General features: G+C 44.7%; 1 protein-coding gene across 1 annotated transcript; it reads right to left on the reverse strand.

Annotated features, from left to right (window-relative positions):
- Positions 1-165: 165 nt before the first annotated feature.
- Positions 166-13,774, reverse strand: LOC138956960 (uncharacterized; the record flags this gene model as incomplete). Its single annotated transcript, XM_070328152.1, has 4 exons — positions 166-237; positions 1,237-1,563; positions 12,114-12,306; positions 13,614-13,774. Coding segments are annotated over 4 exons (753 nt in total), but the record flags the coding sequence as incomplete, so codon positions are not given.
- Between the last annotated feature and the right edge of the window lie 300 nt (positions 13,775-14,074).

Here is a 14,074-nt window from a genome sequence, read left to right on the forward strand (position 1 = left end):
CACACACACACACACACACACACACACACAAACACACACACACACATGCACACACATACACACACACACACAAACACATACACACACATGCATGTATACACACACATACACACACACACACACACACACACACTCACACACACACATACACACACACACCGTTACCATTTAACTGACAAGTGCTGTCAGTGCAAGAACTGGTGTGCAGCATTCGCGTGTCGGCCGATGATCCTGGCACTGCGCATACAATTTAGAACAAATTGTCATATTATGTTAAAGGCATACTAACGCACTCCCGTGTTTACAAAGTGTAGTTTGCCCACAATCGATGTCAAACGCACCATAAGACCATATAATGACGATATGTCACCATGCGCAGACCATAATACATGCATTACAGCTTGTTCTAGCCTCTGAAAAAGTGAGGATGTCAACAAAGCCGCGGTGTTAGCTCCCTTGCATCAACGTTACATGTGTTGCCAAATCTATAAATAGGACCATCTAGATCAAAATAAAAATTAAAATATCTCAACATTTAAGGGCTCCTAGACCACAATATTTTGCAGGGAACTTAATTTAGTCTGTCTCCAGCTCTGGGTAAAACAATTAGCGTGTATATTCATCAGCTTTCTATGCCTTTAAGGCTCGTTTCTTAACAAACATGCAACGTGGCTTTTTTTGTTCTGAACAGAACGATCCGTTGAACCCTCATATCCTTGTTGTGCGTACTGAATTGAATTGTGTTTGTTTGATCGATTTTGTTTCCCTTATCAATTTATGATTGTGTTTGTGTCTTTGACAATAACATGCACGTTATAGGGTTTTGGTATTTGATTTGAAGTTTTTGGAATACGCGTTGTATTTTCCTAAATGAATAAAATACGTAGTTTGGAAGGCATTGCTTTTAAAGCTTTATTAACAAACATAGGAAGTATGCTCAATGGTCAACTAGAATTTGTAAAGCCATTGACGTGTATTGAAAAAAAAAATGAACGAGATCAATACCAAACAAACATATTATTAAATACATGTTATGCTGCCTTTGCTTTTTGTTTTACTTTGTATTTGTTGCCCCGAAGAAGAAACCTCCATAGGCGAACATGTGTCTCATCTGTGCATACATGTGCTGTCCTTGTGTTCGTAAGTACATTTTTTTTATTTTTTTTCAACTTTGTATATCTCACCCACAGTCATCTTGTTGTTTGAAAAATAAAGTTGAATACAATATTCACTCACATAGCAGTAACTGCACTTGTATTTCATCATACAGCTCCTGCTCCTCTACCCTCCCTGGCAAGGCGCAGCGGTACGTCGTCCCTCGCGACTCTGACGTCACTTTCACGTGCAGCGCGCGCCGTGACGTCACCCGACAACCGGCCTCGTGATGGTACACAGCCTCGTTTTGACGCTCGACGATCTGGAAATTGCGCATGTTGGGTTTCTTAAAGTACCAGAGGAATTCCTGGGGAGGTATGCCAGCTTCCGCTTCACACAAAACGCTCAGCGTGGTGTTGAGGGTCCAGGAATGGTGCTTGTATGTCACTTGAGGGGTGCCCGGTGGCTCTGCGGATAAAACAAAAAATGTGCATACGATAAGGGATGTTATTGTCCTGAATACATTTGCTATGAATAGGATTGACATTCGTTTTAGCATCTTTCGGAAAGAACATAAAAATAGAGGGCAAAGAGAGAGCGAGAGAGAGAGAGAGAGAGAGAGAGAGAGAGAGAGAGAGAGAGAGAGAGAGAGAGAGAGAGAGAGAGAGAGAGAGAGAGAGAGAGACAGACAGACAGACAAACAGAGAGAGAGATAGAGACATACAGAGAGACAGAGACAGAGAGAGACAGAGAGAGACAGACAGACAGACAGACAGAAAGAGAAAGAGACAAAAATAGACAGAGAGAGAGACAGAGAGAAAGAAATAAAGAAACAGACAGAGAGAGAGAGAGACACACACAGACACAGAGAGACAAAGAGAGACAGAGACAGAAACAGAGACAGACAGACAGACATACCGACAGAGAAAGACAGAGAGACAGACAGAGAGACAGACAGAGAGACAGACAGAGACAGAGCCAGAGACAGAGACATAACGACAGAGAGATGGAGGATGGCGCATGTGTTTACAGGTCCTTTTCGAGTAATTTAAAGCATACAAATGTGTGACCCTCCACCACGAAATGAGTCGCATGTCACCTCGCGCGGTTCTGCGCTAGGCTTAATATAAGTCCGGGGAGTGTCTGGTAACAGTGTGAGGGTCACCTTAGTCACAGGCTTATTAACTCAAACGGTTTTCACCACTGGATAGAGCATACACAACTCTTTAGGAAAATGTACAAATATGAAAATCATGCAAAGGTGACATGCGACTCATTCCGTGGTGGAGGGTCACATTTGAGAAAGTACTATAACTGGCTACGTGCACAGTATTGTAAGGATGTCTTGACAATATATAGTCAGCGCTAATAAAGAAAAATTTACAAAGATTAAATGAAGAACGTCTGAAATGAGGAGCAACATGTCAGCAAATTATGGGAGATAACCTCTCATTACATTTAATCAAGTTTTGACTAAATGTGTTAACATAGAGGGGAAATCGAGACGAGGGTCGTGATGTATGTGTGTGTGTGTGTGTGTGTGTGTGTGTGTGTGTGTGTGTGTGTGTGTGTGTGTGTGTGTGTGTGTGTGTGTGTGTGTGTGTGTGTGTGTGTGTGTGTGTGTGTGTGTGTGTGTGTGTGTGTGTGTGTGTGTGTGTGTGTGTGTCTGTGCGTGTGTGTGTGTAGAGCGATTCAGACTAAACTACTGGACCAATCTTTATGACATTTTACATGAGAGTTCCTGGGAATGATATCCCTGGATGTTTTTTTCTTTTTTTCGATGAATGTCTTTTATAACGTCATATCCGGCTTTTTGTAAAAGTTGAGGCGGCACTGTCACACCCTCATTTTTCAATCAAATTGATTGACATTTTGGCCAAGCAATCTTCGACGAAGGTCGGACTTCGGTATTGCATTTTAGCTTGGTGGCTTAAAATTTAATTAATGACTTTGGTCATTAAAAATCTGAAAATTGTTAAAAAAAATAAAAACATAATAAAACGATCCAAAATTACGTTCATCTTATTATTCATGCTATCTGTGAAATTGAAATAAAGAAACGTTAGGTAACAAAAGGAGAAATGATGACTAAAGAAAATATAGGACAAAATGTATAAAAAAAAAAAATAGGTGGAGAGAGAGAAGATAGAACGAGAGGAGACAGTGAGAGAGAGAGGAAGAGAGAGAGAGAGAGAGAGAGAGAGAGAGAGAGAGAGAGAGAGAGAGAGAGAGAGAGAGAGAGAGAGAGAGAGAGAGATTGGCAGACTGTGGGAGAGAGAGACCGACAGAGTATGGGGGAGAGGAGAGAGAGAGAGAGAGAGAGAGAGAGAGAGAGAGAGAGAGAGAGAGAGAGAGAGAGAGAGAGAGAGAGAGAGAGAGAGAGAGAGAGAGAGAGAGAGAGAGAGAGAGAGAGAGAGCAAAAAAGAGGAACAAATAAGAAGACAGAAGAATCCGAAGAACAAAATTCAGAAAAAAAACAGAAAGTCGCAGAGAAAGAAAGTGGATGCAGAGAAAGACAGACTAGGGAGTGATTGAGAGAGAGAGAGAGATAGAGAGAGAGAGAGAGAGAGAGAGAGAGAGAGAGAGAGAGAGAGAGAGAGAGAGAGAGAGAGAGAGAGAGAGAGAGAGAGAGAGAGAGAGAGAGAGAGAGAGAGGGTAAATGTAAATAAAAGAAAATAAAAACAAATTGTCCATGATCTGTTTACTGTCCATTGAGTGTGAAGCTGAGAGAAAGAGTGAGACTGAAGGAAAACAATAATAATTTAATAAGAATTAAAATGATAATAAAAAAAATAAAAAAAATAGAAAACTTCCGATATAAAAAAACAACAAAAAAACGCACGCACATGTGTGATTAACAATGTCTGATCTCCTAAAAAAAAACAACGATACAATTGTCCAGGATTACAGCAAACGCAAAAGCAAGATGCATCACGTGGTGCTGCTTATGTTTGTTATAGTTGAGTGCGCACCAGAAGACAATAATTACGTCGGCGTTCTTGTGTCTGTTTGGGTTTGGCAACAATATAGTTCTGGATTTTAGGACATTAGCATTCTATCTGGGTTTGTTATTGTTGGTTCTTTTTCAATGTATCATCACAAGAGAAGAAACACGTGTATTGAATATGGGCGTATGCACACGATAGTGGTACCGGCACGGTTGGCCTAGTGGTAAGGCGTCCGCCCCGTGATCTGGAGGTCGTGGGTTCGAACCCCGGCCGGGTCATACCTAAGACTTTAAAAATGGCAATCTAGTGGCTGCTCCGCCTGGCGTCTGGCATTATGGGGTTAGTGCTAGGACTGGTTGGTCCGGTGTCAGAATAATGTGACTGGGTGAGACATGAAGCCTGTGCTGCGACTTCTGTCTTGTGTGTGGCGCACGTTATATGTCAAAGCAGCACCGCCCTGATATGGCCCTTCGTGGTCGGCTGGGCGTTAAGCAAAAAACAAAAAAAAACAAAACACAAAAAAACACGATAGTGTTTGTCATTGCTGCCCACGACGTGCCTCCCACAACACAAACCTTCTGTCAATGCTGATGTTTACCCCTCTGTGTCCCTGTCCTCCCACTGAAGCATTATTTACGAAAGCCAATGACAGATATGTTCGTTCAGATCATTTCTCCCGTAAACAGTGATGTGAACCACAGCAGCTTTAGCCAGTCTTTGTCATGATAAGATATATTCTGCTACTTGGTTAACTACTATGCAACAGCCCAACTACTCTCAGCGGACAGCAGTAATTTGTTTTGGAATTAGTGTTGCAGAGTAAGATGACTGTGTCCGTTGACATACATTGTGATCAGGAAAGAAAAACAGTGAGGCTGTAAGCTGTTGAGGTATGTCCAGGTAAAAACAGGTTCATATCCCAGATGAAACCCTAGACCGACTAATACACGATACACGATAGTTTACACGATGCCGTACACCTTACTGAAGGCCCTTAATTTTGAGAAGACAAAAAAACAAGGTATAAGTCATCTGCAGCTTGCCTGCGCATTCTGTCTAATGAAATGTCGCCGTACACATGTGTCATGACACTATCGTTATTGTCCCTTAATTAACGTTCTTTAGTCCTAATGTATATCTAAAACCGCACGGGGAAACATGAGGTTGGCCAATACTAAAAGCAGGACACTAGCACACTAATGCTGCAATGCGTTTACGTCATTGAGACATATCAGAGTGAAGTTTATGGGTAGAGGTCACATGCCGAGTCTCAGTGAATATATACAAAACAACTGGTTAGGGAAGCAACATTATTGTGTAGTACATAACTTCCAGGGAATTCGTTTGGCGTCGGTACTTGCGGACGAGCCAAACCTTATTATTAATCGCAAAAAACCGTTGTCGTCCATTCGGCAGAATATGCACCGACCGTTGAAGCCAATGCTAACACATACTGCTTAAAGTGTGTACACATTTTGGACCTACTGACGGCCAATCTTACAAATTATCCTAAGAAAATAAATCTAAGCAACATCCCTTTTATAATGAAAATTCGCAGCAAGACTACAATATAGGTCCAATTCATTCTTCTTACTCGGCGTGACGTTATCAAATGGATCGGCTAGCTTTAGCCCTAAGGGGCACAACTCCGCTCATACTCTCTTCGCGCCGCCATATTGGATGCCGTCTTTGTTAGTTTTCTTCATTGCACTCTTGTTCTTTTTGCGTATTTCACTGTGTATGCAGACAGGGAAAGGCGCGAGCGCCGTAACCAACAGCGAAAACGGCCACACGACCACTCAGCGAACCGAAACAGAATCCCTAAGCTGCCTAAACGACAATAGTCAATCTATTGTCCCGAACCTACAACCCGGTCTGCCCTCGGGCGGACCACCCTCATCTTCCAAAAAGGGATGAATTGTCTCGTTGCTAAACCAAACAAACAACTATTACACCCTCCCTCCAATGAACCTGTACGCATAGTACACATACGGGGAATATAACCCGTTAATATACGACCACAGTACATTTAGTACAATACATCCTAGTACACACCATGGAGGAAAAATCCCACCATAAATCATACATAAATGATTATCTTTATTGTTTTTCTTCTTGTGAATAAACACAAGAAAGAAATGGGCTGAACAAACAAATACACGAATCACCGAGCCTTATATAAGCCTCAGTCACTGTGAGGACATTTGGGTAATAAACCACCAGTACGTGCAAGTACATCCTAAAAAGGGAAATGAATAATAGTCATCTATAAATGATTATTCTCAATTGAGAATCAAAATAATGAGGATATGGGTTTGAATAGTTGTCCCCTGACGAGGCTACCTTTCAGTTTCCCCAGAACACCTCTCTAAAACCACAAAGAAGCTATCCTAGCAATTTGAAACTGTTAGGAAACGCTACCGTTGCTGAGCTTTGGTTCAGTTTTGCGTGTTACATGTAGTTGACTTATTTGTTCTTTGTAGGAAAGTACCGATATTATATTTTGTAAACACAATATTTATGTTTTGACGAGAATGCAGATGAACTTTCTAGTCCTGTCAAAACAAGTTGTTTACCACGCGTTTTTACTCGTGGGTTCGTGGCGTTCGTTCGGATTAAGTGCGTCGGCGCTTTGATGTACGTCATTGAGAATGTCGCTAGTTTAGTCCATGCACGGCTCGCATAATGTAGTGGTATCATGTTCGGTCTGGAATATTCTCGAGATTGAGTATTTACTATATATGCCAGCGCGATTTGTATGTAAAAAAAGCTTCTATTTGAGTTCTGCTACGATGTGCAGTTGTATGTATGTAATGCTAAATAAATCCTCGAACTCAATTTGACGAGTTGTTTTCTGCTGCTGCGAAGACGGGCGACGTAGAATAAAAGAACACAACTATACGACGTTTGAGAATTTGTGGCAATCTCAAATGTCGTGTAACAATTGGGGGCCAAGCCAAGGATCTACGTTTAACGCCAAGGGTTTTCCAGCAACAAAGACAGTCAAGACAGTCACAGGAGGTAGCCATCAATCGGGTGTATCCTGAGGGATCAGTATTGAGACTACGGAACCGTGGATTCGGTGTGACTGGTGAAGAGTTTGGTAATCGCCGCAGCTCGGTACGGTGAGCGACGCCGGAGTGTATCGGGATTACAGAGGTAAGCTGCCGTTTGGACGAGACGGACTTCGTCGCGGAGCTAATGCATTAATACTACGAAATACGACTGAGGTACGTCGTGTACGTATCGTGAGCAGAGTGCGCCGTCACGTTAGACGAGGAGGGTGGCAGCCTGCGTCTACGAAGGTGAACAGCGACGAGAGAAGCATCGGAGGTGCAGTAGAGACTGTGTTCTTTTAGAAGACTACATTCGTCTACGTTCGTGGCTGTGAAAGAATACAGACGAACGCACCGGAAAAGACCAGAATGGCTGAGTTCTGGGCAAAATGAGTTGAACTGGGACTGAAAGGCAAGCAGCTGACGGAGTTCGTCGAGTCCCAGACACGACTGCTGGCGCAGCGTGAAGAAAGACAAGCGCAGCGTGAGCGTGAAGAAAGACAAGCGCAGCGTGAAGAAAAAGAAAGACAAGCGCAGCGTGAAGAAAGACAAGCGCAGCGTGAAGATAAAGAAAGACAAGCGCAGCGTGAAGAAAGAGAAAGAGAAGCACAGCGTGAAGAAAGGCAAATTGAGCTGAAACGCTTAGAGCTCCAAATAAAAATGGAGATGAAGCGCTTAGAGCTTCAGACAAAAATGGTGCGTGTTCAAAATCAGCACGAGGCACCACGCCAAAGAGATAACCAGCAGCAAATGCTACACAGGGCATCGAAACTTCCAGCATTCACTGACGGGAAGGACCAGATCGATACTCCAGACTTCACCGGAGAAGTTGAGGCCGTCTGCCTGAAGAAGCCCTTGTACGATGTATTAATTGGGAACATTGGGGGTGCGAGACGTCCTGATGACCCTGATGTCGAATGGAGAATGGGCGCAGCTCAGCCTGCTGTTGAGGAGGAAGACCCACTGCCATTCGCGAATGAAGATATCAGCGAACTGTTACGAGATGACAGAGCAACTGTGCATCGCCGCGACCAGCCGCAGGTTGTAAGCGCTGTGACGACCAGAGCCCAGGCGAAGAAGGACAAAACAACTACGCCACTCAGGGTTACCAACAGTTCTGCAACTGCTGTCGTGGACAGGGATCAGCTGATTCAGCTACAGGAAGCTGATTCGACCTTAACAAAGTACAGGAGTCGTCCTGTCAAGGAGATGACTAAGGGCGAAGGCACTGTGCAATTTGAAGTAAAGGCCAAGATCCTGTACAGAGTGTTCCAGCACGCGAGAGTCAACGGTGGGAAGCCATTACGTCAAGTTCTGGTGCCTCAACCACTTAGGCGCCAGGTGATGGAGGTGGCCCACGACTCTATTATGGGAGGTCACCTGGGGGTCAAGAAGACATCGGACAGAATCCAGGCTGCGTTTTACTGGCCAGGACTGCATGCAGATGTGACTCGATTCTGCCGATCGTGCGATATTTGCCAGAAAACCATACCTCGAGGAAGGGTCCCGAAAGTGCCGTTGCAGAAGATGCCTTTGATCGACCGACCTTTCAAGAGGGTGGCCATTGACCTCATCGGCGAGATAAAACCGCCAAGTGAAGCGGGTCATCGTTGGGTACTGACCCTGGTAGACTATGCAACCAGGTACCCAGAAGCCGTGCCTCTGAAGAAAATTGACACCGAGACTGTTGCCGAGGCACTTGTGGACATTTTCAGCAGAATTGGGGTTCCTGAAGAGATCCTCACAGACCTGGGGACACAGTTTGTCTCTGAATGTATGGAAGAGGTCAACAGGTTGCTGAGCATTCGTCACTTGACTACGACACCCTATCACCCGATGTGCAATGGGCTGGTAGAAAAATTCAATGCGACGCTGAAGTCCACGCTGAAGAAACTATGCAGTGAGCAGCCAAGGCAGTGGCATCGCTACATCAATGCCTTGCTATTTGCATACAGGGAGGTGCCACAAGAGTCCACTGGATTCTCCCCGTTCGAGCTGATGTACGGGCGGACCGTGAGAGGTCCGATGCAAATACTAAAGGAATTGTGGACGAAAGATGTGGACACACCTGAAGTGAAGAACAGTTACCAGTACGTGTTCGAGTTGCGAGAGAAACTGGAGGAGACTCTCGAGATTGCGAGAGAAAACTTGAGAAAGTCTCAGGATAGTGGAAAGCACTACTACGACCGCAAAGCCGTAAACAGGAAGTTTACACCAGGTAACAAAGTGCTGATACTGCTTCCCACTGATCACAACAAACTACTGATGCAGTGGAAAGGCCCATACGAGGTTGAGGCCGTGGTAGGGATCAACGACTACAAGGTGAATGTCGGCAAGAAGTCCAAGATCTACCACGCTAACCTCCTGAAACTGTATGTGGAGAGACCTCCGGAAGCAGTACAGGTCGCAGCAAGTGTGGAAGAACCAGCCGAACTAGACGAGTTCGACGGTGAGGAACTACTGGAGTTGGGAGACCTCCACAAGAAAGAGGGAGTGGATGACGTCAAGCTAGGACCTGACCTGACAGAAGATCAGCAGAAGGAGCTGCATGATTTTATGGGCGACTTCACCCATAGGTTATGTGATGTTCCAGGCTCTACGTCCTTGGTCGAACATGAAGTCCACCTCACATCTGACGTTCCTGTTCGCTCAAAACCATACCCTATCCCGTTTCAGGCTCGGGAATCCTTGAAGAAGGACATCGACAATATGTTGAAGATGGGGGTCATCCGTGAATCATCATATCATCCCCTTACTCATCTCCCGTTGTTGTTGTCAAGAAGAAAGACGGTACAAACAGGGTATGCATTGACTTCAGGAAAGTGAATAAGATCACCGTGTTTGACCCTGAACCAATGCCGACGGCGGCTGATCTGTTCCGACGGTTGACTGGCAGTAAGATCTTCTCAAAGATCGATCTCAGCAAGGGATATTGGCAGATTCCTGTGCGCGAAGAGGACATACCAAAGACCGCCTTTGCAACTCCAGACGGAACGTATGAGTGCCTGCGGATGCCTTTTGGCATGGTGAACAGTGGTGCTACCCTTAAGAGGGGAATGCGAAAAATGCTCAAAGGAATGAAGAATGTTGTGTACTACTGGGATGATCTGCTAGTCCACACGGAGACCTTCGCAGAGCATCTGGAGACTTTGAGGGAACTGTTTTCCCGCCTGACAAAAGCCAATCTGACCGTGAGACCCAGCAAGTGCATTTTGGGGACCGACAACGTTGACTTCATAGGTCATTCACTGAAGGAAGGTCAAAAGGGGCTTTTGTTGGAAAACGTCACCAAGATCCTCAATGCGCCACGTCCTGAAACCAAGAAGCAGGTGCGATCCTTCCTTGGATTGGCTGGGTACTACAGAGAGTTTATTCCAAACTTCGCCGCCATAACGGCGCCTTTGTCGGACATGACCCGAAAAGGATGCCCCAACCGAATACTCTGGGGACCAGCTCAGGAGAAGGCATACCAGACCGTGCGCGACCTGATGTCACGAGACCCGGTGCTACGCCTTCCTGATACTGCCAAAGAGTTCATCTTGCGTACAGACGCATCGGACGAAGGGATCGGCGCCATGCTGATGCAAGAGCATGGAGGTAAACCGTTTCCGGTCAGCTATGCCAGCAAGAAGCTGTCAGGAGCCGAGAAGAACTACTCGACCATGGAGAAAGAGTGTTTAGCCATCGTGTGGGGAATCAAGAAATGTGAACTCTACCTCCAAGGGGTGAAATTCGTGCTTCAGACTGATCACAACCCCCTCACCTACCTGAACTCTGCAAAGTTCGTGAATAATCGTATCATGAGGTGGGTGATGTACTTGCAGAACTTTGATATGCGAGTGGAATCGATCAAGGGTTCAGACAATGTTGGAGCAGATTTTCTCAGCCGAGTATGTGATTAAAACTGTGTTCATTCTCCAACAGACTAATGTACATACCTGGATTTCAATCTGTTATGTATACATAATATGTGTACGGGTAGCGTTTCAATGATTGAAAGAAATTAGGTAAATTTCTTCTGGTGTTGGGGGTAATGTTAGGAAACGCTACCGTTGCTGAGCTTTGGTTCAGTTTTGCGTGTTACATGTAGTTGACTTATTTGTTCTTTGTAGGAAAGTACCGATATTATATTTTGTAAACACAATATTTATGTTTTGACGAGAATGCAGATGAACTTTCTAGTCCTGTCAAAACAAGTTGTTTACCACGCGTTTTTACTCGTGGGTTCGTGGCGTTCGTTCGGATTAAGTGCGTCGGCGCTTTGATGTACGTCATTGAGAATGTCGCTAGTTTAGTCCATGCACGGCTCGCATAATGTAGTGGTATCATGTTCGGTCTGGAATATTCTCGAGATTGAGTATTTACTATATATGCCAGCGCGATTTGTATGTAAAAAAAGCTTCTATTTGAGTTCTGCTACGATGTGCAGTTGTATGTATGTAATGCTAAATAAATCCTCGAACTCAATTTGACGAGTTGTTTTCTGCTGCTGCGAAGACGGGCGACGTAGAATAAAAGAACACAACTATACGACGTTTGAGAATTTGTGGCAATCTCAAATGTCGTGTAACAGAAACTGTAAATATTGCCGAAAAGTACTACAATTGGGAGAGGTACTGCATTTGCCGGGTTTGGCAGACCCTTGATTTTTACCCCCTATGCCACACAACGTGTCATTTTCACTTTTGTCGAGTCGCCACCCAACGCTCAAGCACTGTCAGAGATCGTGCAAGGCATCCAACATGGCGGCGGATGACCAATTCCAGAGAGTTACGACCCGTGATTCTCATACCGCGCGCGCCGAGTAGAAATGCTGTTGATAACTTGAGTTTCTGCAATGGGCCTATACGTATATATAACTCTGCCATGATTTTTAAGCGTATTAAAACAGATGGACACGTGTGTTTGGCTCACGAAAGTGGAGTGCAACTCTTCCATAACGCTGGAACATCCTGACAGAGTGATTTCCAAACGCCGTCAATTTCTAAGACTCCACGATGACAAACACACTCACGTTTGATAATCAGCAGGGTGCTGGCAGTCGGATCTCCAAAGGCGGTCACAGCCCGGCACTGGTATCGCCCCCTGTCGTCACACTTGAGTGGCGAAATAACCAGGCTGAACTCCACCAGGGCCGTCTGCACCGTAATCAGCGGCTGAATGCGCATGCGCAACGATTTCCGGATTTCCGGATTCCAGTCGGGTACCTTGATTGAAAAGAGAAATCGAAGGATGATTGTGTGTTTGTAAATCTGTTTGACGAGAAGATTGTGTTTGTGAGTTTAGGGTGTTTGTGATTGCGAAGAGAGGGCTTGGCGTGCTGTAATTGTTGGCTTGAAGTGGATGATATAAGAGCGGTACTGGTTTTGTGAAGGAGTGTGTGTGTGTGTGTGTGTGTGTGTGTGTGTGTGTGTGTGTGTGTGTGTGTGTGTGTGTGTGCGTGTGTGTGTGTGTGTGTGTGTGTGTGTGTGTGTGTGTCTGTGTGTGTGTGTTTGTGTGTGTGTGCGTGTGTGTTGTTGGGTTATAGAAACACGAAAATACCTTGCATGCTTCCCCCGAAATCGGCGTATGCTGCCTGAATGGCGAGGTAAAAACCTACACGTACAAATCCACTCGTGCAAAAAACATGTGTGAACGTGGGGTTTTTAGCCCACGTGTGAGTGTGTGTGTGTGTGTGTGTGTGTGTGTGTGTGTGTGTGTGTGTGTGTGTGTGTGTGTGTGTGTGTGTGTGTGCGTGCGTGCGTGCGTGTGTGTGTGTGTGTGTGTGTGTGTGTGTGTGTGTGTGTCTTTGCGTGTCTATATGACTCTCTATGTGTCTCTGTTTCTTAGTGTGTCTTTGTGTGTCTGTTTCTGTTACTGTTTCTTTATGAGAATGCCTTGTCTGTGTCTGTATGGCTATCGATGTATGTATGCGCCTGTGTGATCCTGTCTCTTTATATTCATGTTATGTGTATTGATAGGTATTCGCCAGTATGCACGTGCTTGTCTGTCTGTTTGTATTTATTATCTGACAAGCAAAGTACCGGAAACAAGCTGACAAAACAGAGATACAACTGCAGAAATTTTAATCATAAAGTTAGAGATATAGGGCCTAAATAAGTTGTACTGCCAACATGAGTATCGATAACATGATTGTCATGGCTGACTTAAACATGTCGGGAGCAAAGTGTTTTACAAGCAATAGATACATCTTACACAGTATTACACTTATTTTAGTGTACTTATTCGTATACTATGTGTTCCTGGAATTTTCAGTCATAAATTAAGTTTAGCCGTGACCTGCAAGTTTGTTGTTGTTAAAGAACAAGAGAGAGATGGATGGATATTGTTTGGAACAGTTGGATAGCAGGACAGATGAGCAAGCATACGGACGTTCAGACAAACACACGTGTGAGTTGATGAATAGTGTGTTACATAGGCGGACAGGTGAACGGACTACCGAACACACAACCATACAGGCAGACAGACGATGAGACGGATGGACAGTTGGGTGTGCATGTGTGTGCATTGTCACCATTTGTCCAGACGGCAGGCTGACGAGCAAGGTATCGGTGCCGTTGTCATGGAGACGCGTCCAGGCGATGACGTACCAACGCTCCTTGGTCTCCAGGCGACACTGCAAGGTCACCGTCTGCCCAAGGTCAGCCTCTGTTGTCTTGGGAACGGTCAGCTGACCTGCAACAATCAACACGGTGAAACTGTCTGTTGTTATTTCAGCTACGAAGATAAACACATAGTAATGACAGTAATCGTAAGGACATACGACATAAAAAATGCAAAACAATACAAAACAAATAAGCACGCAAGAAAGCAAACAACCAATCAAACAAACACACACACACAAACAAAACACAACAAAGAAAGAAAGAAAGAAAGAAACAACCAAACAGACACAAACACATATAAAAACACAAACAGACAAACACACAAACAAGCATGCACACACACACAGATACACAAGAACAAACAAAAAGA

This window comes from Littorina saxatilis, unplaced genomic scaffold (assembly GCF_037325665.1).
Source record: "Littorina saxatilis isolate snail1 unplaced genomic scaffold, US_GU_Lsax_2.0 scaffold_2225, whole genome shotgun sequence".
NCBI lineage: Eukaryota > Metazoa > Mollusca > Gastropoda > Littorinimorpha > Littorinidae > Littorina > Littorina saxatilis.